This window comes from Melanotaenia boesemani, chromosome 23 (genome assembly GCF_017639745.1).
Source record: "Melanotaenia boesemani isolate fMelBoe1 chromosome 23, fMelBoe1.pri, whole genome shotgun sequence".
Lineage (NCBI taxonomy): Eukaryota > Metazoa > Chordata > Actinopteri > Atheriniformes > Melanotaeniidae > Melanotaenia > Melanotaenia boesemani.
The window spans coordinates 13287793-13314054 of NC_055704.1; the positions used below are offsets into that span (position 1 = coordinate 13287793).

General features: G+C 37.8%; 1 protein-coding gene across 3 annotated transcripts; it reads left to right on the forward strand.

Annotated features, from left to right (window-relative positions):
* The first annotated feature begins 1744 nt into the window (after nt 1-1744).
* On the forward strand, nt 1745-24955 carry LOC121634511 (aryl hydrocarbon receptor nuclear translocator-like protein 1). Of its 3 annotated transcripts, XM_041977182.1 has the most exons (18): nt 1748-1985; nt 11323-11398; nt 13142-13235; nt 13392-13430; nt 13510-13551; nt 13829-13986; nt 14066-14148; nt 14237-14329; nt 15828-15945; nt 16072-16221; nt 18353-18590; nt 19034-19140; nt 19389-19539; nt 19760-19815; nt 19904-20015; nt 20141-20237; nt 20333-20435; nt 22134-24955. In XM_041977182.1, exons 4-18 carry the CDS (start codon nt 13411-13413, stop codon nt 22289-22291), a joined length of 1686 nt encoding a protein of 561 aa, XP_041833116.1. In that variant the 5' UTR covers nt 1748-1985; nt 11323-11398; nt 13142-13235; nt 13392-13410; the 3' UTR covers nt 22292-24955. The 3 variants fall into 3 exon arrangements, with proteins under 3 accessions (XP_041833115.1, XP_041833114.1, XP_041833116.1); XM_041977181.1 differs by lacking the exon at nt 11323-11398 and having other exon boundaries at nt 1745-1985; nt 19034-19135; nt 19468-19539; XM_041977180.1 differs by lacking the exon at nt 11323-11398 and having other exon boundaries at nt 1746-1985.
* Nucleotides 24956-26262: the final 1307 nt, after the last annotated feature.

Consider the following 26262-nt stretch of genomic DNA (forward strand, 5'->3'; position numbering starts at 1 on the left):
AAGCTTATTTATACTTTCTTAATGCAGGTTTTAAACGTGATATTGCTTCACTAAATATTTTTACTAGGCTACAAAAATAGAATTATTCGTATATTAATTTAAGAAAACTTCTTAGCTTAAAAGTTATTCCAAAATTGAAAAAAGGACCCACACATATTCGTTGCTAAAATGCATTACTGTGTTCTTAAATTGGGCTATATTGACGTTTTTTGGATATTATCTGTCGACTGGTATTTTTGGTGTTTCCGGGCAGCTGAAGTGCACAGAGACACTATACTTTCGCCACAGACACGCTATAAATGGGTTATCGAGTCAACTGTCGCCACGTGACCATCAAGTTATATAATATATAGGTCAACACGTTTCTCGCTGGCACGTGCAGCCTTCTGTCTTACGTAAAGTCTCGTGCAAAGGTTTCGAATTACACTATGTAGGTGAGCGCCAAAGATCGTCGATGTTTGATATAATGTATCACTCCGTATTATTTTCATTTTAAGACAATAATATTATGATAACTACAAAAGATTGCCAAATATTGCATTGTGTTTAGTCTTTAGTTTAACATGCCTTAATATTATATAGGCTAGGCCAAGAGAGGTTAATACATAGACTATACAAAGACTACTTGATGCATATCTTTAAGATATTTTTTGTGTGAATTTCTTTTTGTTTTCTAACCATCATTTAATAGAATTTTTGAAGTACAACTGCCCAAAGTTATCCAACTTCAAAAGTATTTTCTACGTCAAATAAATCAATTATAATCATTTAAAAAACTGATAAAGATATTAGTTATGTACAGACATATACTGGTATATTCGTTCAGAAACCATGATTTTTTTTTAGGATTTAACTCAGGCGGGTCTTTTATTTTCTTTTTAAAAATTGTATTTATTTATTTTTTATTTTATTTTAGTTTTACTAATGCGTTTTGATTAGTGACTGTCTTCATACACATCACACAATAGGAGAAAGGACTACGAAATATGCAGAGAGTGAGACATCCTTCCTGTCACCCGACTGGTTGGAAGACAGCGAGGAGGCTTGCAGCAAAGTCATATCGGTGACGCGCCCGGGGCTGTTATTCAGGTCACCAAAACGAGTTTGAAACCGGGGTAACTATCTTTTCAGGGCCTCGTCAAGGCTGGCCCGGCTTTGTTGGCATGAATCCGAAATGTGTATTAGCACTAACATGAGCAAATAGTAGGTTACCAGACCATCCACTTCTGCTGTTAAGATCTGTCTGTGATAGCAGTTACAATCACTGCAGCATTTTGTTCGGTTTAGCCTCACAAAAACACTTATTTAAAGTGGCCTATACAAAAAAAAAAAAAAAAAAAAACCCAGGAAAAAGTGCAGCCCATATTCAAAATTAGAAGTGTCATCAATCTTTTCCACAAATGTAGCCCTAAGCTATTAGACTATTTATTTGCTGATAATTTTTGTTTTGTTGACTGTACTGTTTATTATTAAAGTGACAAAGATCGTCACAGGCACTATAAATAAATGGGAAACAGCCGCTGAATGCATCTGTACAGGCTATTCCTCAAGTGAACGCGTGCATGAATGAACCAAAAAGGCGATGAAGGAGGAGACATAAGGTTGAACTCTTCCCTCATTTCCTTCTTTCGTAAAGCACGCGGGTGTTTCGTGCTTACTCATCTCTCACGTTTCTGCCGCCACCTCCCATCCCGCACAGACCACCACCCTCCGCCTATAAAAAAAAAAAAAAAAAAAAAAAAAAAGAAAGAAGGAAAGAAAAAAAAAAAAAAAAATCATAGCTACTAGGAGGAGGGCGAGAAAAAATGAAGTCAATTATACAACAGTCAGGCTCTACGAAGCTCCCTCCTTTCCTCCTCTCCCATGCATTACTACTACATCTGGTGGCTGCGCTGCGGCGCTCTGTATCATCCACCGGGCACGCCGGCTCCAGTCTGTAGGCATGTCAGCTGGGAGCTCTGAGGGGACCGGAGACAAACTAGCAGGTAGGGGTTTGGGAATATATCTGTGGAGGATCTAACTGTACTGCTGTGTAAAATTCAGCTACTTTTTGAATAAATTACTGCTTACTAAATATTTTGTACGTATCTGTCATCCCTTTTGATGTAAGTCTACAGCTTTATTTTCAGACATTATTTATTTATTTTTATGTATTTGAAATATTTGGTCCTTCAAAGTACAATGCACTTAATGTTTTAGTAAGTTTTTACGGCTATTTTTTGTTGTAAATTTAACTTTAAGTTGACAACACATACAAGCATTTATGGTAGTGTCGCCATTAAGCTTTCTGTGTAAATTAACGCCTCACTTGGCTAGTTGATTATTTTAAAAAGGAACAGAAAAAATGCCGGTTGCCGGTGAATAGTTCTATCGCGTGCTCGACTACCAGCGTCGGTCTGTCCATTCATCATTCCGTCCTACGTGCTCGTCTCCGGCGGGATGCAAATTAAGGACACCGTTGGGTTGTGGGCGAGGGTAGGGTGAGGGGAATACTCCCGACAAACTTAATGGAAACGTACACTGTAACTAAGCCGATGTATTTCTGCCTATCTTATTACATATTACTGTTGTTTTTGCTATCATTAGCCACGAAATTCCTTAGTTACGGCCGCCATATTTCCCCAACTGTCGGCAGTGTTTTAGTATATTTGACTAACCGTACAGAAACCGTCCTCGAGGAGCTTAGAACGTCACGTGGCTCCACGAGTTTCATTCAGCGTTCCCTCTTTTCGGCTCCTTTCAAAACTGGGTCAGTAGATCAGTAGGCTAAAGCAGCGCTGCCTTCGCTGTGCAGCAGAGGGAGGTAGTCGCTCCCTGGCGCCTCTGAGCAGCTGGTCCAAAACCAAGAAACATACAAAGAATATCAACTGTAAAGGCCTCTCAAGCCACGTTTAGTTACTATTATTTTATCTGTCATAATAAGCTAAGGAACTGACCAGAAATCAAATTTTTTTAATTTCTGAAAACTGTGTAAAAAGCGCTTTTGGAGGACACAACAATGTTAAGTCCTTTGTCTTCGTCACATTTAGTTTTTCTACACTCATTCATCCATATAAAAGATATCAAATTCAGGATGTAACAATTTTTTTAAGACTAGCCTGTAATTATGGATTATTTTAAATAAGTTTAGTTCCATAAGTCCAGCCGATTAGGATGGCAGAAGTGAGTGGAAAAGCCAATAAATCACTAACACCCTGCCTGCAATATAACCCTCTATTCTACTGTACAGCCATTGGTTTAGATAAGCTTTATTTTTAGTATCATATCTTTTTCATTGCAAGCCTTTAAAATATTATTGTTTTATTTTTGTCCCACTTAACAGATGATTAAAATCGATTTACTCCACTGATCACAGGAGAAAATTATAAAGAAAATAAAAACATTACTTCATAATTATATTTATGCCATTTTAGTTTTTAAAAATTATTATGGCAAAAAATTAAAGATTTATTTCCAGCTAAATGGAGAATAAAAGGGTCTGTCTGATTTAACTTTATTAAATGAATGAAATGAAAAATACTTTATTAATCCCAAAGGGAAATTCAATATTGTAGTAGTAGTAATTTTTTTTTTTTTTTTTTTTTTTTTTTTTTTAGTAAAGTAAAACAATCACATTAATTAATTAAGGGCTTTGTTCTTCAGCCTGATAGCTGCTGGAAGGAAGGATCTTCTGTATCTCTCTGTCTTGCATCGGACTTGAACAAGCCTCCCACTGAACACACTCTGTTGTTTCGTCACGGCGTTGTGTAGAGGGTGTGAAGGATCTTCCATTATCTTCGTCAGCTTGTACAGAATTCTTTTTTTGATGATCAACTCCAGCGGCTCCAGAGTTACTCCAAGCACAGAACCGGCTTTCTTGATCAGTTTGTTAATTCTTTTCAAGTCTCTGGTTCTGATGCCGCTGCCCCAGCAGATTGCTGCAAAGCTGATTGCACTTTCAACAACAGACCTGTAGAACATTTGCAACATTTTGGTGCAGACGTTAAAAGATCTCAGCTTCCTTAAGAAGTAGAGTCTGCTCTGACCTTTCTTGTAAATGTACTCAGTGTTGCTTTTCCACTCAAGTCTGTTGTCCAGCTGAACTCCAAGGTACTTGTATTCCTCCACCACCTCCACCTCCTCTCCCATGATGGAAACACTTCTATGTGTGTTCTTGTTCCTCCTGAAGTCAACAATCATCTCCTTTGTTTTCTTGGTATTCAAGATGAGATGATTGTCACCGCACCATTTCACAAACTGACCGACCAGTTCTCTGTACTCTGCTTCTTGTCCATCACTGATACACCCAACAACTGCTGAGTCATCAGAGTATTTCTGCAGATGACAGAACTCAGAGTTGTACTGGAAGTCTGAGGTGTACAGCGTGAATAGAAATGGTGAAAGTACAGTCCCTTGTGGTGTTCCAGTGCAGCTGACCACCATCTCAGACACACAACCTTTCAGTCTCACAAACTGTGGTCTGTTTGTGAGGTAGTCATAAATCCAGGTGGTTGTGGAGGGATCCACCTGGAATTTCTGCAGCTTCTCACACAGCAGAGCAGGCTGAATCGTATTAAAAGCACTTGAGAAATCAAAGAACATGACCCTCAAAGTGCTGCCTGACTGGTCCAGATGAGAGTGGGCTCTCTGAAGCAGGTATATGATTGCATCTTCAACCCCAAGCCCATTACGGTATGCAAACTGTAATGGGTCCTGAAAGGTGTTCACCTGCTTGCTGAGGTGAGCCAGTAAGAGTCTCTCCAGGACTTTCATGACGTGAGATGTCAGGGCGACTGGTCTGTAGTCTTTTGGTTCAGCTGGTTGTGGTTTTTTAGGCACTGGAACAAGGCAGGATGTTTTCCACAGCACCGGGATTCTTTTCTGGCTCAGGCTGGTGTTGAACAGGTGCTGGAGAATCGGACATAGCTGTTTTGAGCAGGTCTTGAGAACTCTGGGACTGACACCATCTGGACCTGCAGCCTTGTTCTGGTTCAGTTTCACCAGTTGTTGCATGACTTGGTTACAGGAGACAGACAGAGTGGAGGTGGAGGTAGAGGAGGTTTCAGGAAGTCCTGATGTGGAGGGAGATGAGGTTGTGTCCAGGTCCTTGACTGAGCTGCAGGGTGACAGAGTGGAGGTGTGACAGGAAAGCTGTGGGCTCATGGAGGGTGTGTGGCTAGTTGGGGTTGAAGCAGAAGGTGAGCTAAACCTATTGAAGAACATGTTCAGTTCATTCGCTCTGTCCAGACCTCCATCGGTCTGATCCTCCTTTATCCCGAAGCCAGTGATCTTCTTCATTCCTGACCACACATCCCTCACATTGTTTTTCTGAAGCTTACTTTCCAACTTCTTCCTGTAGTCCTCCTTGCACTTCTTCATTTGTGTTTTAAGTTGTTTTTGTGTGGACTTCAATAACTCCCTGTCTCCATCCCTAAAAGCTTTCTTTTTGATGTTCAGCAGCTTTTTCAGGTCACTGGTGATCCAGGGTTTGTTATTGGGGAAGCACCTCACTGTTCTTGTTGGAACGGTGCTGTCCACACAGAAGTTAATATAATCTGTCACACACTCAGTCAAGGCATTGATGTCATCTCCATGAGGTTCACATAGGACGTTCCAGTCTGTAGCCTCGAAGCATCCTCTCAGAGCATCTTCAGCTTCATTAGACCAGGTTCTAATAGCCTTTCTAATGACTGGTTGTTGCTGAACGATGGGCTTGTAGGAGGAGGAGAGAAGAACTAGGTTATGGTCTGATCTTCCTAAAGGTGGCAGGGCAAAGGAGCTGTATGCATTTTTAATATTTGCATAAAATAAGTCCAACGTTTTGTTTTCTCTGGTGGAGCAGCTGACAAACTGTTGGAAAGTTGGTAGAGTTGCAGAGAGGGAGATGTTGTTAAAATCTCCAGAGATCGCCACAAATGCGTTTGGATGTTGTGTTTGAAGCCTGGCCACTACAGAGTTAATGACATCACAGGCTGCGTCTGGAGCGGTACCAGGTAATATATATACCGCTACCAGAATAACGCATGTGAACTCTCTGGGTAAATAATACGGGCGGAGACTCACAGCTAGCAGTTCAATGTCTCTATTGCAGATTTTCTCTTTAACAGTGACATGTTCAGGATGACACCAGCGCTGGTTTACCAGCACCGCAATTCCACCTCCCTTCAGCTTCCCGCTGAGTTGTTTATTGCGGTCTGCACGGACCGTCCTGAAGCCGTGTACAGACGCATTACAGTCTGGGATGTGTTCATGCAGCCATGTCTCGGTGAAGCACATAATACTGCACTCTCTGTATTCTTTAAGACACTGTTTCTCAAATGGGGGTACACTTACCCCAAGGGGTACTTTGTGACACTCCAAGGGGTACTTGAGAAAATAGAAATCACAAAAATATTTTCAGTAAAATTTCAAAAAATCCTGTGATATAAAGTAAATCTTTCTGTAAGTTTATTCTCAGTATTCAGTTTTAATTATGTGTTTAGGAGAGAACATGTATTGTGGTTTTCTCACCTTTCCCAGGAAATTATTTATGAATCATTGATAACATGTTTGTCCTTATAAAATGACTGAAACGTGAAAGGGTTTCATTAGGTACAAATTTTAACAAATTGTGCGCTAATTGCCAAGTCCTGTTTACTTGTGTTTCCAACCAGGAAGCTCCGCACTTGCTAGGGTGTACTTGGCTGGAAAAGTACTACACAAGGGGTACATTGCTCCAAAACCTCAGAGAACCACTGCTTTAAGAGACCTGGTTAGCACCTGAAGTTCATCAATTTTGTTAACTAGCGATCTCACGTTTCCCATAACAACCGTTGGAAGAAACGGTTTGAATCGCCACCGTTTTTCTCTCTGCCTCGCTCCTGCCCTGCATCCTCTTCTCTTTCTTTTCAACTCCGTTGGGATTTGAAGTGTTGTTTCACTGATAATCTTGAGTTTGGAGAGTTTTATCAGTTGATCCCGATGGTAAACAAGTCTCGTTGCCATGGAGACTCACAATAACAAGTCTTGCAAAAAGAAAAAATATTCAGAAAAATCTCCCGTATAGCACAGCCTCTGACCAGCGCGAAAAAATCTACCCGAACAGACACAGATTGACAGCTGATATCTTAAAAAAGACGGCTATATTGCAAAAAAAATCATAAGTTAAAAACAGAGCTACTACAATTGCTGCTGCCACCTAGCGGCGCATTCTAAACACCAGTTTAGAGTCAACTATGTTTGATCTTTTGTTCATTTGAAGTAATGAAGCATGTTAATCGCAGACTGTATGATAATCTTAAATATAATATTGTATATTTACAGGAAGAATAGTGTAGGTCTGGTCATTTTTGACTAAAAATAAATGGATACATATTGTATAGACTCTGCTACTATTGTCTATATACTAACATCCCTGTCATTTATGCAGCATTTCATGTAAACGCTGTTTACATAGCATTTTCTTTGTGACAGAATGTGCATTGTGACACTTTTCACAATAGCTGCATATTCCAAAACATTGTCAAGGCTTTCGCTCACTAACATAAGGCAGTTTGGTACTTGAACTGTAGGTTATTCAGCTGGAAATAACCTAGAACATACTGTACCTTAACTGTAGGATTTTATGCTTGACTTCTCCATATCCATCAAAAACCTCAACACTTGTGGCTACATTTCTTGGTGTGAGCAATGAGACCAAAAGCCCAGGTCTCACTGCAAAGAAAAGAAAAGAAAAGTGGATTTAGTCAAATTATTATTATATTTTCTTCCCCTGCAACTACAGGTGGTTATATTTGCTGATATACAAAAATGAAGCTTAAGAACACATGTTGAGTTATACCAGTGTTTTAGCAGGCAAAACAACATATTATAAAATAGTTTTGATCAGTTATGTGATTTTGGAAGAGCAATACATGATGTCACAGGGATCCAAAAACAAGCAAGTCTCACAGTAGTGGTCTGAATGTGGAACACTAGTGGTTTAAAAGTACAACAAAGAATGCTGTTGATAAATTGCACTACTGTGACCTTGACTATATAAACAAAAGGAAGTTTTCTATTTAAAGGCTTTGCTGAACAGCTTTGTTATTACAGGCTGTTCAGTCTTTGATATAAAAAGTCAGATTTGCCCCAAAGGACAAAGAGGACTCTAAATGTTGCATTCCTAAACTTTTAAAGGGTGTTGAGGGAAAGGTGATATTAAGAACTGTAAATATTAATCCTAGTTAGTAATCTAGAATGTCAGTAAGCTTTTAGTGAAGTTGATTGCTCTGTCTTAATCAGATTAGGGTCATGTGCCATGTTGGTTAACGTATATTGTCACTTTTTTTTATACATGATATACAAACACGTATTTCTGATTAAAAGGTTCAAAAACAATGTAAAAATAGTGCAGTTTAAATGTGCAGAAGTTACATTACCTTGGCAATGCCAAATGTGAAATGACCTACAAATCTAATGGACTTTAATAAAGTTGTTTTTTTTTTTTTTTTATCTTAGCAATTTTATTTAATCTTTTATTTAATAGCTGTTTCTGGATGTGAAAACTGTCAGCATGTTAGCAAACTAGCAGGAAGCATCAGTAACCATAATTATGTTTACACAGTATCACAAAAACCCATTAAAACCATTTAATCATGGGGGTGTTTTTTGCTTTATAAATTTACTGCTGTTTGATGCCCACATTTTCCTACACTGTCATTCATTTCTTACTGTGTCTATGATTTTAGAAAAAAAAATCAAACATTCATAAAAAAAAAAACAATGAAATAATTTATTTTATGGCAATTTCAATTTAAAACTGCAAAAGAAAATGGTCAAGATAAAATATACTTTTTGTTACCAAACAGTTGACGATAGTAGATAACCTATGAGAGAAAAAAAGTACTAACTCTCGTGTCTTCCTTTTTTTATATGCTTGTATAGTTTTATATGCTTTAAAAAAGGATATCTCAATCTTAATTTTTCTATTTAGCTAAATAATTGTTAAAAATAAAAAGAATTATTAATATACACAGTATATTAAAAGCCTATTAAAAGTTCAATTATTGTATATTGTTTCAGTTTTAATATCTATACATGATAACATGGAGGAAATAGCCTTTATAAAAATCTTTTATTAAAGAGATTACCTCTTGTCAGTATTCAAGGATATGTGAAGAAGCCTCTGACTGAAGACACTCTGTCTTTTAATGGCTATATTATGCAGAGGATACGCTTTATATGTACTCCTAATTATAAATTTTTTGTACATCAAACTGTTCACTGTTTATAATAAAATTGGGACTAAATTTGAAATAGTAATAATAAAACTTTATAAGTATATAATTAAAATATAAAGTCATATTTTAAGAAAGTATTATGGAAACCCCACTCTAGATCTGTGTGTTGTAACTTGGGTGTGGCATCTGAATCCAAATCAGGCCATTTGTTGTTCGCCATCAAATACCTTGAAGCCATTCAGCTGGTGTTAAATGAACACATAGGCTTAAAGGTCACATTGTGCATGCTCTTCCTCATACCGAGTTTGCTACACTCCTGTGCTTGCCACCATCTGTGGTTGACTGAGTTCTAGCCTTCAGTAATTTGCTATGTCACATGCTGCCCAGCAGGCCTGGCCTCTCCTCGGTGCTCTCCTCACCGGTGCTTTTTTGGCTTGGGTGTGACTCAGACTGTTAACCAGCTGAAGTGTGCTCGGCACTGCTCAAAGCAAATGTCACCACTTCGATGTCATGCTAATGAACTGGCAGGGGTCACACAGGTGCCCATGGAAAAATTTCCTGAATAACAAACAGGAAAATGTGGGAGGCAGCTTGTTGTGCGTTGTCAGCGGTGGAGAGCTTTGGTGGGTGGAAAGAAGGGCCGACAAGCCCTCACTCCTACACTCCGTTTTTGTACCAGTGATGACCCAATAAACTCAACTGGAGTAATTGAAGAAAATTATATTAAAAAATCATTAAAATTCATTCTCTGCTGATTAAATTCTTATTCGTGAATTGGGTTATTTTACTTGACAGAGGGATCGCTATTTCCTCTCAGACACATGTACATAAGTTTATGTCCACTGAGAAAAAGTTGAGGATAAACATTGCACATGATTTTAAAGCTCAAAACATACTGTTTCCTTTTCATAGCCCAGATAATATTATGAAATTGACTATTAAAACTATTAAAATATGGGTTAATTATCAAATTGATCTCCTTTACTTCTTTTTCTTCCTCTGATGAGAAAAGCAGGAGGATGTGGGTTTTTATTTCTGGTTAACAGTCACGTTGAAAAGCTTTCTCGTATGTGCACTGCAGGTTTTTTTTTTTTTTCCCCCAAATGCTTGTCACAATTTGAAGTATGCAGTTCTGAGAAGGAAGTAGGTCAGTGTTGCATCATTATATAAGCATTAGGTAAGACGACAGCACATACCCCATTTACTCTCACGTGCCTTTTAAACTCCCAAATCGCTGGCACAGTTGGAGATTTGGCGCCGTTTAATGGCAGCTTTCTGTCGGTGCATGTGAATTTGCCCAGAAACAGATGACCGCAGTACAAGACTGAGTTATGGCATTTTAAGTTGTAGTTTGTGTATATGTGTAGAGCATGTGTATGAGATAAAAATGGATGCTTAGAAATCAGACGATAAAAAGAGGAAAAAAGGTAGTTCTGCTGTTTTAGATGGGGTCTTAAGCATTTTATGATCATTTTGTCTCACTACTGCAATTCATGAGTCATAACTGTTTGAGGTCCAAAAGAAAAGTGATTGTCAGCATAAAAAATGGGTCAAATTTGTAAACAAAACTGTATAAAAAACAAAGATTTTATAGTAAGTACATAAAAGTAGTTCCATCAGGAGGTCTTCCCCCTGTTACTGAAATAGTTTGGAACAAAGGTATGGACTCCACAGCTGAATGTTTCCAGTGGTATCAGGCACCAGAACATTAACCAGATCCTCTACAGTAAAAAAGACATTTTATGGTCTTAGTTTTCTCAAGCTGACACAATTTTCTGAGGTCTTTATTGAATATATATGACATACTTTAGTAAGAAAATACCACAAAAAATTTAAAAAGGATCTCCTCTTTTTTCCACCATGCATGCATTAATGCATTTATTTTGAGCAGTCAGTTTTAAGGCATGGAGTGCCTCACTTGAATAAACTTTATCCCTTTCTTCTGCAGGGTCTGTCTCTTTTAAGACTGGTAACCCTTGAAGCACATTATTATTATATGATGCATTCAGTAAACCACTAAGGGGCTCACACTAGCACACACATCAAACTAAACTCCAGACTACCACCAAACTGATAGAGAAAGACTAGATGGGCAGTTTTATTCTCATATAATTAAATTTTCCTTGTCTAATTCCTCTTTTAGACAGTCTCATCATGAGTTGTGGATTTAACTGGACCAGGTTGTTAAACGTTGTGTTGCAGAAAACAGTGGCTAGCTGGTTAATACACCAGAAAAACCCCTTTGTAATTTATCCATTGTATTTCTGCTCTGTAAAGTCTGGATTTCACTGCTCAGTCTATTCCTCTGTGTTTGCTTACACCTTTTAATGTTTGTTCTCTTAGTTGGGACTGTAATGTTGAAATCCACTGCCGTTAGGAGGCCTCAAACAATTGCGTTGTATGAAGTAAGGCCCCGTCATGCAAGCTCATTTCGCCACATTTGAATTTGGAGGCCAAGTAAATGCTCTTTAAGATGCTTTTTAACCATTTTTGCAGAGTTGCAGGGAGCATTTTTCTGCCTTAAAATGTCTGTCAATATTTAGTTTGGTGGGAGAATGAAAGGGCCATCCAAATGTAAAACAAGACACGCAGTTTTCCAGTAGATCATTGGCCACAACATTTCACTGCCTTCAGCAATGCACCTTTGTCTCCTGTTGCCATCTATGATTAGGGGTAATGCATCCATTTGACCATCCAAATACCTTATTTAGTGGAAAGGATTGTTTTCTTCCATAGCTCCATGGTAAAGGTTTCTCTGTAGTAAACAGTAGTCCAAAAGTAAAAAAAAAACTATCCTCGACTTGCTGTAAATTATGCTCTGTGCTCCTTTAATACAAACAAGAGGTCAATTAAAAATTAAACTGTCCTCTGTCTAGCTTTCTGTAAACAGTTATAATACTTGTTATTTTAGCTTCTCTTGAAATCAAGATCCTCTGGCAGAGCAAGGCCCTCCTGTTGGTCCTACCTCTTGGCTCCTGTTGCTTTGTTTCACGTGAATGAGGTGCCCCTTTTATTTGAGAGTTCAAAAAATAATTGTAATAGCTCTCTAAGCTGGGGCATAGAGGACTTTTTAGATGCCTCTACAAAGCTTTGTTCCCAAACTGTAAAGACCCCTAAACCTTAATGTATTGTGTCACTTTCAGGCCTTGTAGTCAATTTTTCAATCAAACAGATAGACATGAAGTCCCCCAGAAATCTGAAATTAGCACCTGAGCGTACATATTGATCAAATGTTAATTGAAACTTATTATAAGCCAACTTGTGTCAAGTGTGACATCAACCAATTTCATAACAAATAGAACCAAGTACTAGAAAGGACAAATAACGCAAAAGCACAAGTGAAACTCACAAACACCAGTGAACAACCATCATGATTTAACACTTAGTTTCACTTAACCTAAAAATAGATTTTTCACTACTTGACCTCTATTTATTTTTAAAGAGCAAAATCAAAGAACCAAGAACAGCACCAATGCAACCACAACAGTCCACTGCGCAGATATTTCTGAGATTGCCCCCAAGTGGCAGCAAATTGTTACTACATGTAGACATGCATTTAGCGAAAACCCTGCACGGACAGCATGTTCAAGTGTGTCCAAATATTAAAGAGGAATCTTATCCCTGCAAAACACAGGGCTTGGGCCATAGTAGGAATTGTGATTAGGTCGAAAAGTCTTAAATACAGTTCCTCTCTGACTTAGCACTTGGCCCTACATTATCCAAATAATCAACAACACCCTAGTTGAAGGGTTAGATAGCCACTATTCTCTCATCCCCTAAATGAAAAGGGCATAGTATCTCAACAAAGCATAGGGTTGGGTCTTAATCATTCATCTTTTTATTGACTCCTTCATTGGTTCATTCTGTCATAAACATATTGAAAACCTACTGTATTAGGAAGCTCCAGTTTGAATTCAGTTGTAGTCTTTCTTATCTCTGCAATGGTTGTTTTCATCTATTAGATCATGCTGCAGCAGAGGAGGGGCCAAGTCAAGCAGGATGCTCGAAGCCAGCTGTCGAGCTTCCAAGGAAACGAAAAGGAGATGTAGAAGAGAGGTCAGACACCCATGTATAGTAGGAAAAATATGTTCTGTTGTTTGGGAAGCTAAAGTCGCTGCCATTTTACTTGCATGTTGTAAAATATGTGACACTATACAGAGAACATTTTGTCCTTAACTTGAATAAAATGACACACTTCATTTTATCTAACAGCCAAACCCTCGACCTGCAGATGGATGAGGACTTCAGCAGGTACACTGACCCTTTGACTTCATATTGTCATAACAGGGACCCCTGGCAGCAAATTTATTTTCTTTCTTTTTATTTGCAGATCTGAGGGGGAAGATCAGCAAGTCAAGATGAAATGCTTCAGGTGATTCGAATTGTTTTATCAATTACGCCACTATCTTTCCTCCAAAAACCTTTGTAATTTCATTGGTCTAATCTAGTTTGACATCAACAGCAATGACCATTTTGAATGATCACAATTTCCACAAAGCTAGAATAGCTGCGTTTGGAATATCAAATAATAATAATTTTATCTTTTCTTGCATTACCTTTCCCCAAAATAGACAGCTATTATACATTTGAACATGGAGTTCTTTGTAGTTATGTGGTAAGGTCTATCTAACAGCTGAATATGCCAACAGAGAGCCTCATCGACAGATTGAAAAGCGGCGGAGGGACAAAATGAATACTCTCATTGATGAGCTAGCTGCTATGATCCCTTCCTGCCAGCTCATGGCTCGAAAACTTGATAAACTCACTGTACTACGGAAAGCTGTACAACACCTGAAAGCCCTCAAAGGTAACTCATTACCTGCCTGGGAATTTAGAAACATCAGTAACAAGGATTAGTCTAAAACCTTATCATCCTGTGTTTTCAGCTGGTACAAGCAGCGCCTTTACAGATACCACCTCCAAGCCTTCTATCTTGCCTCATGATGACCTTCGTCACCTTCTGCTTAGGGTAAATGCAAAACCCCTACAAGTCTATTTGATTAACTTTATGTATAAATGTTTTTGTATGTTAATTTGCCTGTTTGTTTATCTCCCAGGCTGCAGATGGTTTCCTGTTAGTTGTAAGTTGTGAACGGGCAAAAATTCTGTTCATCTCAGAGTCTGTCTCCAAGATCCTCAACTTCAGCCCGGTGTGTTGAACTTCCATCCTCACTCATATAAAGAAAGTGAATTTGCAGTACATTATATGCCAATTTAATCTGGCCAAACCGAGACTTAACAGAAGCGTAAATGCATTGTTTCTGCTGTTTTGAATCTGAGTAAAATTCAGCAGAAATGGCATTCAAAGAAGCTCCAAAAATAAGCCAAACTAAACAAAGTAATGTCACTGAATTTGACCCTTAACCTTTACTGAGGTAGCACCCCCCAACCACACACACATACACACACACACACACTACAATATCTGACAGTATTTTCCTAGCACTTTTTCTTAATTGCCTCCTGTCTTTCAAGCTTAAATTAAATGAATTATTAGCTAGTGCTAGTTAGGTTAGCGCCAGCTAGCTAATAGGTATGTTGGCAATATAACCAGAAAGGACCCCCCCTGCCAAAAAAAATCTCTTCCTTAAAATATGTCTTCACCTTAACATACAATGCTTTAAAGCATTAAACAATGTTAGCTGATAAAGAATTTTAGTTGCTACCTGGCTCACACTTTTTCATAGGTTTTAGCTAACGCTGGTTAGGGTTAGTTAACATTTTTCACTCTTCATCTTCACTTGTTAAACATGAAAAGCACATCCTGCAGTCTTTTCTTGACAATATAAATAAAGCCTATGCTGTTCTGTTTTAAAAAAATCAAAACATTTGCTGTGATAAAGGTATTTTTTGTGTTTGTTGAAAAAATTAGCTGCAGTTACAAAGCAAGCATGTTAAAATGTGGCTTTTCTTTTTTTATTTTCGAACACTTTCACTGAGTTAATGCTCCTTTCCTGCATCAAATAGTACATCAATGTATAACTAAGAAAGGGGAAAAGTTTGTATCTGACGAGCCACCACTATGACCTTTTGAGAGGTTAAAGGAGAAGTAGACAACATTTAACACTATTCCTTGACAAATAGTATATGCTTTCATTTTTTCTAGATTTGTGACTTCTGGGGCACCATAAAAAGTTAATCCTGCTCTCAGTGTTTGAATTAGGATACCAAGCACAGCACTGAATAAAACAAAACAACAAAACATAAAAAAATTATGAAAAGACAACAGAATGCACCAAATAGATCTTCTAAACAAAATATAATAACATTAAATGAAAAACAAACAACAATAAAAAGTAAGCTGAGAAGAATAACAAAGGATTTTTAACATGTAGAATAGAGTTTTCTGAATTTACATCGCTGTACACTCCAGAGTTTATGGGGCTGTAACATTATAAATAGACAATATCCAGTCCCATTTTTTATCCGAAAGAAAGGGTTCCCACATTAAAAAGCTATAAATTATACATCATTCCTCATAATAAAGCCAGAAATGTGTTTTTTGGGCCAATAATCATTCTGACTATATAAGGAACACACTTTCGTAGAGAAAAATTAGTGGCAGTTTAGTTGGCAATGAACAAATATATGCTTCATATAAAGGGCTTTAAAAAAAGGGCCTTCATAGATGTTTGTTTGTATTTACAGTTGGAGTTGACTGGGCAGAGCTTGTTCGATTTCATTCACCCCAAAGATATCAACAAGGTGAAGGAACAGCTGTCATATTCAGAGATGGTCCCTCGCCAACGCCTCATTGACGCATCAAGTAAGACAGAAGACAATGAAACCCTTTCTGGGATAAATTGACCATGAGAACCAAAATGAATTAAATTTAAACAAATATGAAATAAGTCATGTGAGTCAGAGTCACAAGTGCCATTTTTCTGTGCAGCTGGGGTTCAGGTTCAGGTGGAGCCCCTTGTAACGACATCCCACTTAACCACTGGAACTCGCAGATCCTTCTTCTGTCGAATGAAGCACACTCGAGTTGCAGGAAAGCATGAAGACAAGCACTCATTGCCCAGTACCTCTAAAAAGAAAGGTAAGTGCATAGCGGCAGTGACCCATCTGTGGATGAAACATCATATTATAGTAACAGTGCTGTTCATCTGGGAGCAAGCATGTGATTGTAAAGAACAATAAACAGCTGTTGTTCATCAGCTAATGAAAGTATTGTGTCCATATGACTACCAGATGCACAATCACACTCTGTTGCAGCGATCGGTGCTGGATATATGCAATGCAGATTAACATTTAATTTAAAAAATGTGCATGCTGAGGTGCAGCCATGTGAATAAGAAAGCACATCCTCCTTGAATTCTGAGGGTTTCACATTTGAGGACATGATAAAAATACCATATGGTCCTTTTCAGGTGAGATCAGCAGCAACACATTACAAATCACACCTTGCAATTAATTTATCAAAACTAAGCCAAAATACAGAAAAAAATGAAAACAGAGAAGAAATTTTTGCTGCCCAACAGTTTGGGAAGTTATAAGACCATTTCTAAGCAATTCAGGGTCATCATTCTACAGTGAGAAAGATTATTTGCAAGTAGAAAATATTTAAAATAGTTATATTAATATCTCTGTGATAGACTGGCGACCTGTCCATGGTGTATCTTGCCTTTCGCATGCTAAGTGCTGGGAAAGGCTCCAGCTTCCCCATGACCCTGAATTGGACGAAGCGGTATAGAAAATGGATGGAGTTTTCTATCTTCCCAGTCAATGAGCTGACCATTAACTCCTCCATATCAAATGAAAGACCATCTGTCTGACAGCTAAAGCTTGACAGAAATTAGATCATACAACAGTACACTGATTCCAAATCTACAACTGAGTGACTCAAATAGAAAATGATTGAGGTGGTGCAATGATCCAAAGTCCAGACCTCAACTTGATTGAGAGCATAAATGCCAGCAAACAACAAACGGAAACAACATAGTAAAGAATACTGTACCAGAAGTATTTCACAATGACACAAGAGACTGGTATCATCATATAGAAACGGTTACGTCAGATTATTGCTACTCTCAGGCCTTTTAAAATATATAAATCAGTACCAATCTATTTGTTTGCCTTGTGCATTATTTCAAATTAACAATCAATAGTGCCTTCAAACCAAATAAATGAAGTTTAACATCAATAACTGCTTAAATATTTTACAGAAATTAATGTTTAAAAACTGAAAATAAATGAGTACTGTTAGCTGATGTGAAAACTTCACTTTACAATATTTTTTTCCAACACAGTTCAGCTATGATGACTTCTTGGAAAGAAAAGGATGTCTGACTTTATTTTTTTCCAAAAAAGGTGTCACAATTTAAAAATATTGTCCTGCAGAGGAAGTAGGTCAGTGATGTCACATTGTATAACCACAAAATATGAAGATGGTCCAAACTTAAAGTAAAGCTTAATATTGTAGGAGAAACAGGAGATTTGGCGCCCCTCAGTGGTGGAACATGGTAAATGTTCTGGAATATCAGTCACCCATCAAGACAAGTTTCAGTTTTCATTTCACTAAAAGATTAATAACTTTACTGATTTGTGAATTGAAACAAAACCCAGTCTATTGAAAATACGTTTCATTTTATAAAATTATGAAATTCTCAACTATTTTATCTTCTTTTCTGCTTCAAACAATCATTAAAAAGAAACAAGGCTCATAGACATATTTGAAAAAGTAACATTTTTTATTGGAATGCCACTAAATAATTAGCATTTTTGTCATATTTGGAAATAAGCACATGTAACACATTTTCTGCCTCTCTATAAAGGGGCACAAGCCTAAAAATCTGGATACCACTGCTGTCATATTTGCAGAAAAAAAGCCTAAAGTATTTAGGAAGCAATGCCGAAAATCTGCAAAGCTGGGAATTTAAATGCATACATTTTAAAACAATGCACAGTTGTTATTATCTTTTGGCTCTATACTTATTAGTTTTTATAAATTATACCATTAATTACTATAATAATAATAAAAATACAGAGATTTTTATTTCAATAAGCAGAAAAAAATCATCAAAATGGCCATTAAGTTATTCAGAATAATGGAAAAGGTTCACTTGGAGAGATTAGGATGTAATGAAATTGGAGCTAAGTCCATTTCAGTAGGTAATAAATGATTCTTATTTCTGAGAAAAAAACAAAAACTTTTTGTTTCCCCCCCACAGATACTCACAGATACTGTACCCTCCATTGCACTGGATACATGCGGAGCTGGCCGAGCAGCCAGCTAGAAACAGAGGGTGATGCCACCGATAAGGAAACCTTAAGCCTAAACTGCCTGGTGATGGTGTGTCGTCTCCTCCCACATGTTTCCCACCAGTCCTCCAAAGACATCAATGTCAAAGCCACTGAGTTCGTTACCCGCTGTGCAATCGACGGCAAGTTCACTTTTGTGGATCAACAGTGAGTTTCCCGTTTTCTATATATGTCCACCTGTACTTTTATCTTTCCCTTGCTGGTCAGAGATTTGTTCTAATGACACGATTCGGCTGAGAAAGGATTGGCAGAGGCATGTGGTGGTGAAGAGGTCTCTCGGAGCAACAACATGAGTTTTTCCTTTTCAACTTTCAATGGAGATAATCCTTTGTGTCTTTGCCATTATTTCCCAGAAGAAGCTGTGCATCTTGATGGCATCACATGAAAATCTCTTCTATTTTTTTGGGAAGTAATTACACACCACATGTATTAAGTTTTGAATCAGTCGATCAAATGTCTCTCATGTGTGGCTGATGAATGTTACACTAGAGGCTCTGTGATGCTGGTTTTGCTGGGCACAATCCTCAGAGGTGGTGAGAGACAAGCAAAGGAGCAATAACTAAAACGGCCTTCACCCTCTCTTCCCCCAGAGCCACAACAATCATCGGTTATTTGCCACAGGAAGTTCTGGGCACGTCCTGCTATGAATACTTCCACCAGGACGACCTGCAGCACCTCGCAGGGAAACACAGGCAAGGTGATGTAGCAAAGCCAACACTGCTGGCAAACCTTATCTTATATTAAAAGGATTAGCTGAGATAACTGTATCCCTAAAACTATAAGTCTTAGAAGATGCAACTCTTGCACAAATATAATGCTTCATACGCAGTATGTAGAAGCTTGATGATTGTCTAACACTGATTTTAAAATGTAGACTAAATGTCTGGCTGCAAAACTTTCTTTCTACTGTGCTTGTAATGATCTCTGTGTTCAATCTCTTCACAGTTCTTCGAAGTAAGGAGAAGATTGAAACACAGTGCTACAGGTTTAAAACTAAATATGGCTCCTATGTTTCGCTCCAAAGTCAGTGGTTTAGTTTCACAAATCCATGGACCAAAGAAGTTGAGTTTATTGTGTCTTCAAACAGGGTCATCTCGTAAGTATGGGTTAATTTATGAACATTTGTCTCACAACTCCTTAGCTCAGTGGTTGTCAAGCTGGGGGGGGTGGACAACATGATGTTCTACCTTAAGAATCTAACACCCTATATTTTCTTGTTGATTACTACAGAATTTTGACTTAATGCAGCTTTGAAATACAAATAATGTTTATAGTGACCTGGATTAAGAAGCACAAATACTCCTTTGTACCAACAGGGGACCTAATACCACAAAAGGTGATGAGGAAGCAGGTAACTCAAAAGCACTTAAGGGTAAGACATGCATCCTGCACTGCACTGTACAGTCACGATGGCATTTGGTTCGTTGTGTGTGATCTTTGTTTTCTTTCTTCTTCACCAGATGACACCAAAGAAGTACCAGAAATTCCTGGCCTCTCTTGTGGTGTGGGCACAATGATCTACGCAGGCAGCATAGGGACCCAAATTGCAAATGAGCTTTTTGACTCCTACAGGTACAGCTCATGTAGAAATATATATATAAATTTTGGGAATAATGCATCTTAAGGGGTTAAATAAAAAGCAATGAGATAGAGATCCAGAAATTTAATTTTATTTGTCTCCCTTTTTTTTAAAAAAGAGCAAACTCGTCCCCATCAAGCGGAGCTTCGAGTCCATTTGACCCTCTCCAAGAGAAATTTCCACAGACCAGCAGCAGTGTGACTGACGTACTCAGGGTAATAACAATTACTGTACAGCCTCTGTGTAAAGATGAAAAACTTGGACATGTGGGCCCGTTTCTGCTGTTTGACTGTATTATGGCTTACTGCAGACATCCAGCAGAGAGGAGGCAGCAGGCAGCTCTTCACAGTCCCAGTGCCAGTCCGAATCAGGCGCGTCAGCAGGTGCCAGTGGTTCAACGTCTGAGAGCACAGGTAGTGTCTGCTACACTTGCCACCACATCTCTGATAAGGTGGGGAGGAATAATTGGGCTGTATTTGCAAAGTCTAAAAAAATATCAAGAATTGTTAATGTTGGTAAATAAATAAATACAGATCCCAATAATTAGTTACAGATGTAGAGCTTTTTGTTTCCTTATGTAATCCCTCTGTGCACAGGACTGAGGTATTTAAGTTCCATTATGTAGCATTTATGGTTGCTTATTTGTGATATAACATTCATGATTATGTCTTGATAGTGTTAAATCCTATGAAAAAAATATTTTTTTCATTTTTAATTACTTTAGAATAGGGATCTCTAACTCTGGACCTCTTAAACCAATGTCCTTCAAGTTTTAAATGTTTCCTTGCTGCAACACTTGACTAAAATGAGTGTCTCATTATCAGGCTTGTGCAAAACTTGGTAACAAACTGTTGGAGATCTACTCATTTTGCATCAGGTGTGTTACAGAAGGGAAATATCTAAAACCTGCGGGATAGTGGCTCAAGAGGTCGGAAGTTGGTGGGAGTTAACAATTTGTACTTTGTAGTGCTGTGTCATTTTGCATTGTCATAATGATATGGAAGCCTAGAAGGCACAAACCACTGACATACACTGGCTTCAGAACAGGTCATTCTACATTTTTTTTTAGAGTCAGCATAGTTTTCCTACATGTTTGGAAAGGTAGGATGAGGCAGTACATATTCAGTTTGCTGCAATCTAAAAGGAATGCATTTAGATGTTGCTAAATCCGATACACAGATTTTAAAGCTTGTTTAGAAATTTGCTTTAAAAAAAACAAACAAACAAAAAACCCAGCTAGTTTTATTCTAATAAATTGTATCCACATGAACAGAATTACTTGCCCAAATAAGGAATAAGCTAAAGGAAAGTGCAGTTTATTCTTTGGAAAAGCCAGCACCCGATGTTGGATTACTTATTGCATCATGTGTATTCTTAATCAGCTCAAAACTACTTTCTTTTTAGAATGAGAAAGTAAAAATACTGTAAAGGGTTAATCTTAATCTTTGCACTGGAAATATCAGAGATATCTGACTGATTTCTATGCATTTTCCATCTCTTTCTCATATATCTAAGTAAACTTTTCATGGAGAAGTAAAAAGTCAATCTAGAAGCAGTCATGTTTGCCATTTTGTGCATGTGTTAAAAAATTGTTTAAAATGACGATATCCTATCTATGCAGCAAGAGTAGTTGGTACACTATTGTTAAATGTAGCTACTGTTTGGCTGTTAATTGTTTTATAGACCTTTTGGACCCCTTCTAGCTGACATTGCATTCAAAAAGAAGAATCCTCCAGTAGTGTAAGGCAATAAGTTACATGTGTCCAGTGAGAATAGCCACACTGGCTGCAATTATCTTTAATGCACCTGTAATTTTACTAGATGATTAACACATACTGTGAGAAGAGGCCATAATGATGGCGATAAGTACATAATTACTTTACACCACAAGCTTACAGTAGCTGGTTTCTGTTTAATAAAATCTAGGTAGGTACTGTTATAATCAACACCTCAGTTATTGTATAATTCCAGCAGAAGCTCTGCCTCCATTTAAAAAAAGACCCCAGATGTAGAGAATATAAAGAAGAAAAATAAAATAAAATAAAAATAAAGAGTGTGACTGGATTAAAGACAACTTTTCCTGGAGTTTTGTCCTGTTTGGTTTCACCCAGGTGAGCCATCCCAGCTGGACCTGGAGAGCATGGTGGTTCCAGGATTGAGCAGCTTCAGCAGCGATGAGGCAGCCATGGCGGTCATCATGAGTTTGCTGGAGACAGATGTAAACATGGGTCAATCGGGAGATCTGGAGGATTTACACTGGCCTTTCTAGAGGAAACTGCTCAGAGTTTCAACCACTCTCTCCCAGTTTTTGTGCCGTTCCTTGCCATTTGCTGAAAACTTTATGATTTGGCTAGTTCTGAACTGAAGGCTTCTTTGAACTTGCACAACTGAACCCACTGGACTTGTACTAAAGGGCACAATATGTCATATTTGAGGAATACTGTGACTGTGATCAATGACCCCGTACCTCGCTTGGTTCCTGCTTTAAGGAAATTTGAGGTTACAGGGGCCCTGAAGCCTTCGGTGAGTCTTCCTCAGTGACACCTTAGCATCTCAAGAGGGCCTAGATCAAGACTTTCCACAGCAGAACAATACATTTGCTATGCTGTGACCAAGGCAAGTAAAAGATTCAGACTCCTCCCATGAGTAGTGCTGCTAGAGAAACCTCTCAGAGCTTTGATATTTGCGCATCCTTTGGTATAGGGTGATGACTGTCACACGTCTCATTATGAAGTCTGATTACTACTTTTTACTGGTTTTTAAAGCTCTACATGAGAAGAATACTCTGATGAGTAATGGTTTGTCTGATTTTATGTCAAGTGAGCGAGGAGAGCTTGTAGGAGATCAGATTTTTTATCCTCTTAATGAGAATTACAGATGAATTAGCTCACATGGAGTTGCCGCAGGGCTTGCACCACCACCACAGGTCCAGTTACATTCCACTTTGATCATTTTAACAACACACAGCACAAGGGGTGGGTAAATAGAAATAGGTGTAGTTCATTCTTATTTTTGTCAAAATTTCACTTGTAACAATAGAACAAGAAAAAAACAAACAAAAAAAAAAAACAACAAAAAACTGGATCTCAACTTGAATAGATCGACGCAGCCTTCTGTGTGACGTATTGCGGCAACATACTCCCAGTTATTTTGTACTTCACCTACAAAAGGGTAAGCATTTGGCAAAATTCAGGATTTTTAAATGTTATACTTAGCTTTGCAAGGCCAAGCTGATTTCTTGTTTTTTTTTTTTTTTTTTTTTTGCACATACTATTATGTCTCATCCAAAACAGACTCCTTAATTTCCCACCCAGTCCCAGAGTAAAATGTCATTTTATGTTTTTTATAGAAACGGTGGATCTATATAAACTTATTTCTTACATTGCCATGATCCTTTTCTTGAAACTGCTCTGGTGTGCTTTGTCCTCCACGAGTGTGAGCCTTATCACAAGGGTGTTACATCCCTGGGCTGCCAAAGAGTGGCCTTTGCTTTTTCACCTTGTTTTGTTGTAATTACAGTTTTGTACCAGTCTCTCTTCATTTTAGGTGTAAAATACAGCCTTTCATAACATAAAGCATCACTAGGCAACAACGTGAAGAAACACCAGCTTCTTCCATCTGAGACACTTTAAAATTACATGTATTTGTGGCTGAGAAACATTGATATTTGACTTGCATATCAACATGTATTTGTCATTTATAGAAATGTAAAATGGCAATAATTTTCTTTGGTGACTGGGCTGTTCACTTGAAGAACAATGACTTACTCCAGTGCTAACATTAAAAAAAGAGCTTTTTGTCTAGAATTGATTTTAAATTGTGACATCCCCTGATTACAATAACGTGAAATGGAAAAGAATAATCAGATTACCAATGAGTCCCACCCAAACAAACAATGTGCAATATTTGTTTAAGAGAAGTCAAACAGATTCTAAACATTTATTTTAACAAATTATTTTAAAAAAGGCTGTGATGTGCTACCACTGTGTTGAGCTTTTACTTAGCTGGCCAAGCACTTTTTATACTTTTATATGCTTTGCTATTATTTAAGCAAAGCATATAATTGACAGACTAAAATTTATGTACCACATCATCATCTGGCATTTAAAAGCATTCGCAATGAGAGCTAATTCTCTCAAAAAATACAAGGGAATGTCTTTCAAGGCTTTACTTCAGGACTGTTTTTGATAAAAATAAATACTTGAATATTGACTCTTGTTTACACTGTTGGTCCCTGGATAAATAGCAGCTTTGTTGCAAAGAAAAATTTCAAAATTCAGACTTCCTGTTGTGTGGAAAGAAGCTCAAACCAAGCAGTAAAACATTTTTTTTCAAAGGTTCAAAATACTAAATTATTGTAAACTAGTTTTGCCAGCCATTTTAAAGTTTCCAGTTGGAGGCCAGAATCCCAATTTGAAATTTTACTAATCATTATGACAGTTTTACTTTTAAAAGTTAGAGAAATAGTTTCTAACAAGTGAAAGCCTAATATCCAAGCAAAAAGAAAAGATTTATATTCATTTTTACATTGAGGATTTTTGATTTGATTTGCATGTCTAAAGCCCTAGAATGCCTATACTGTTTCTTTACATATCAGGTTTTTAATGAGCTCCAGACAGCTGTAAAAGTGACCCTCTGAACTGGGAAAATATGGAAGACCCACCACAGATAAGAGAATGTGTTAACTAGAGTCAACTTGCTTTCGCGTGTCATTTTTTTTATATCCTTCCTGTTACCATATAAATAGTATTTCAACAGTTCATAATGGCACAGAAATTTATGTAGGATTTGTGTTACCAAATCCAATTATGCTTTTGTCACTGAATGTCCAACTACCACATTATCCCACCTTGTACCATCTCAACATTGTTTAAAAAGCAGCTAATCTGAATGCATAAATGTGAAGGGCAGTTTAGAGAGGTCCTTGTTTGCTGGAAAAAGTAAAAATACAATTCAGAGACAAGCCAGGGTTTTAGCAAATGATGTGGCCCTGATCCCCAGTGGTCATGTCATCAATCTGCTATGAGCTCAGTAACTAGTCAGTAGCAGCCATTTAGAATTTTGACAGTGAAGGGAGGTGACCCAGGATTTTATATGTATTCTATCACAAAATCACCCCCTGAATTGTACTGTAGAATGATATTAACCGTGTGAAAGCATGTGACGTGTGGATTTTAGAAAAAGTAAGTGTATGGTCTTAAAACAACACTCCAAAGCTCTGGTTTTATCACTGGTTTCTGAAATCTTGAAAACATGATGTGATTGCCTTGTCTTGAAAATATGTAGCTCTATGAGGTTCAGTTGTAAATCATAAATAATGCACTCTTATTTTGGCTTCAAAGCAGGACTGATAATATTTGCTGTTGCCATCTGTGCCATTTGGAATGGACACAAAAACATACTGAACATGCCCTACTTATATGAGACAAAATGTCTGATATTTGTATGTGATAATTGTCAAATGTATGCTATAACAAGGAGTTAAAGCTTAAGTGTTTGGCAGTAAAATTGTATTTTCCAAAAGAGGTTTCTTCTTTTTACTTCTGCAGTTTGCAAGGGTGTATATATAAGATTGCATGTCTGGATCAATCAAAATGGGGTTTTTGGATTAATCTTGTTCCAGAGTGATGGGTGCATCAGGGTAAGAAGAGTTTGGATGACATGCTGCACCATAGTGCCTTCTGTAAAAGCTTTTGGGGGCTGCATTGGGATCTGGGGTTGCATCACTAGTTTATACTTAGGTTCAATAACCTTATATATATAGAAGTTAAATGTGTACAATGGCCTGTTCCAAGTTTAGTGCGGGTTGATTAGAGAAAATCTGAAGCCAAAAACTGAAACAAAACTCAGCCAGCTGATCAGACCATTTGTTTGAGGTGGATCCTCCAACTGAATGCACCCATGTCTCATCACAGTGTACTCCACACAAGTTGAAACTGTTTTAACAAACCCAGAGTACATAGATTGCATGCCTGACCTTGTGCTTTCCATAGCTCAGCATAATGCCAATCAGTTCTTGAGTTGTGCAGCGTATACATGAATGGATTCAGAAGAAGAGTGCGGCACCCTCTGCATCACATATGACAGCAGTTTAATGATATTTTAAAAAAAGTCAGAAAAGCTTACAAGCACATCACAATACAAGTAGTTCCACACCATTGCTTTATTCCTCTATGCAAAAAAGAAGATACAGTATACAACTACAGTGCACTGTGAGAGTAAGTTTCACTCTATGCTGAT

Excerpts from the sequence above, each read along its gene's own strand:
- LOC121634511 (XM_041977180.1), top strand. The coding sequence starts at position 1,943 with ATGTCAGCTGGGAGCTCTGAGGGGACCGGAGACAAACTAGCAG. Across the intron at positions 14,149-14,236 it reads TTCGTCACCTTCTGCTTAGG|GCTGCAGATGGTTTCCTGTT; the intron begins GTAAATGCAAAA and ends TTTATCTCCCAG. Across the intron at positions 20,238-20,332 it reads GTGTGACTGACGTACTCAGG|ACATCCAGCAGAGAGGAGGC; the intron begins GTAATAACAATT and ends GGCTTACTGCAG.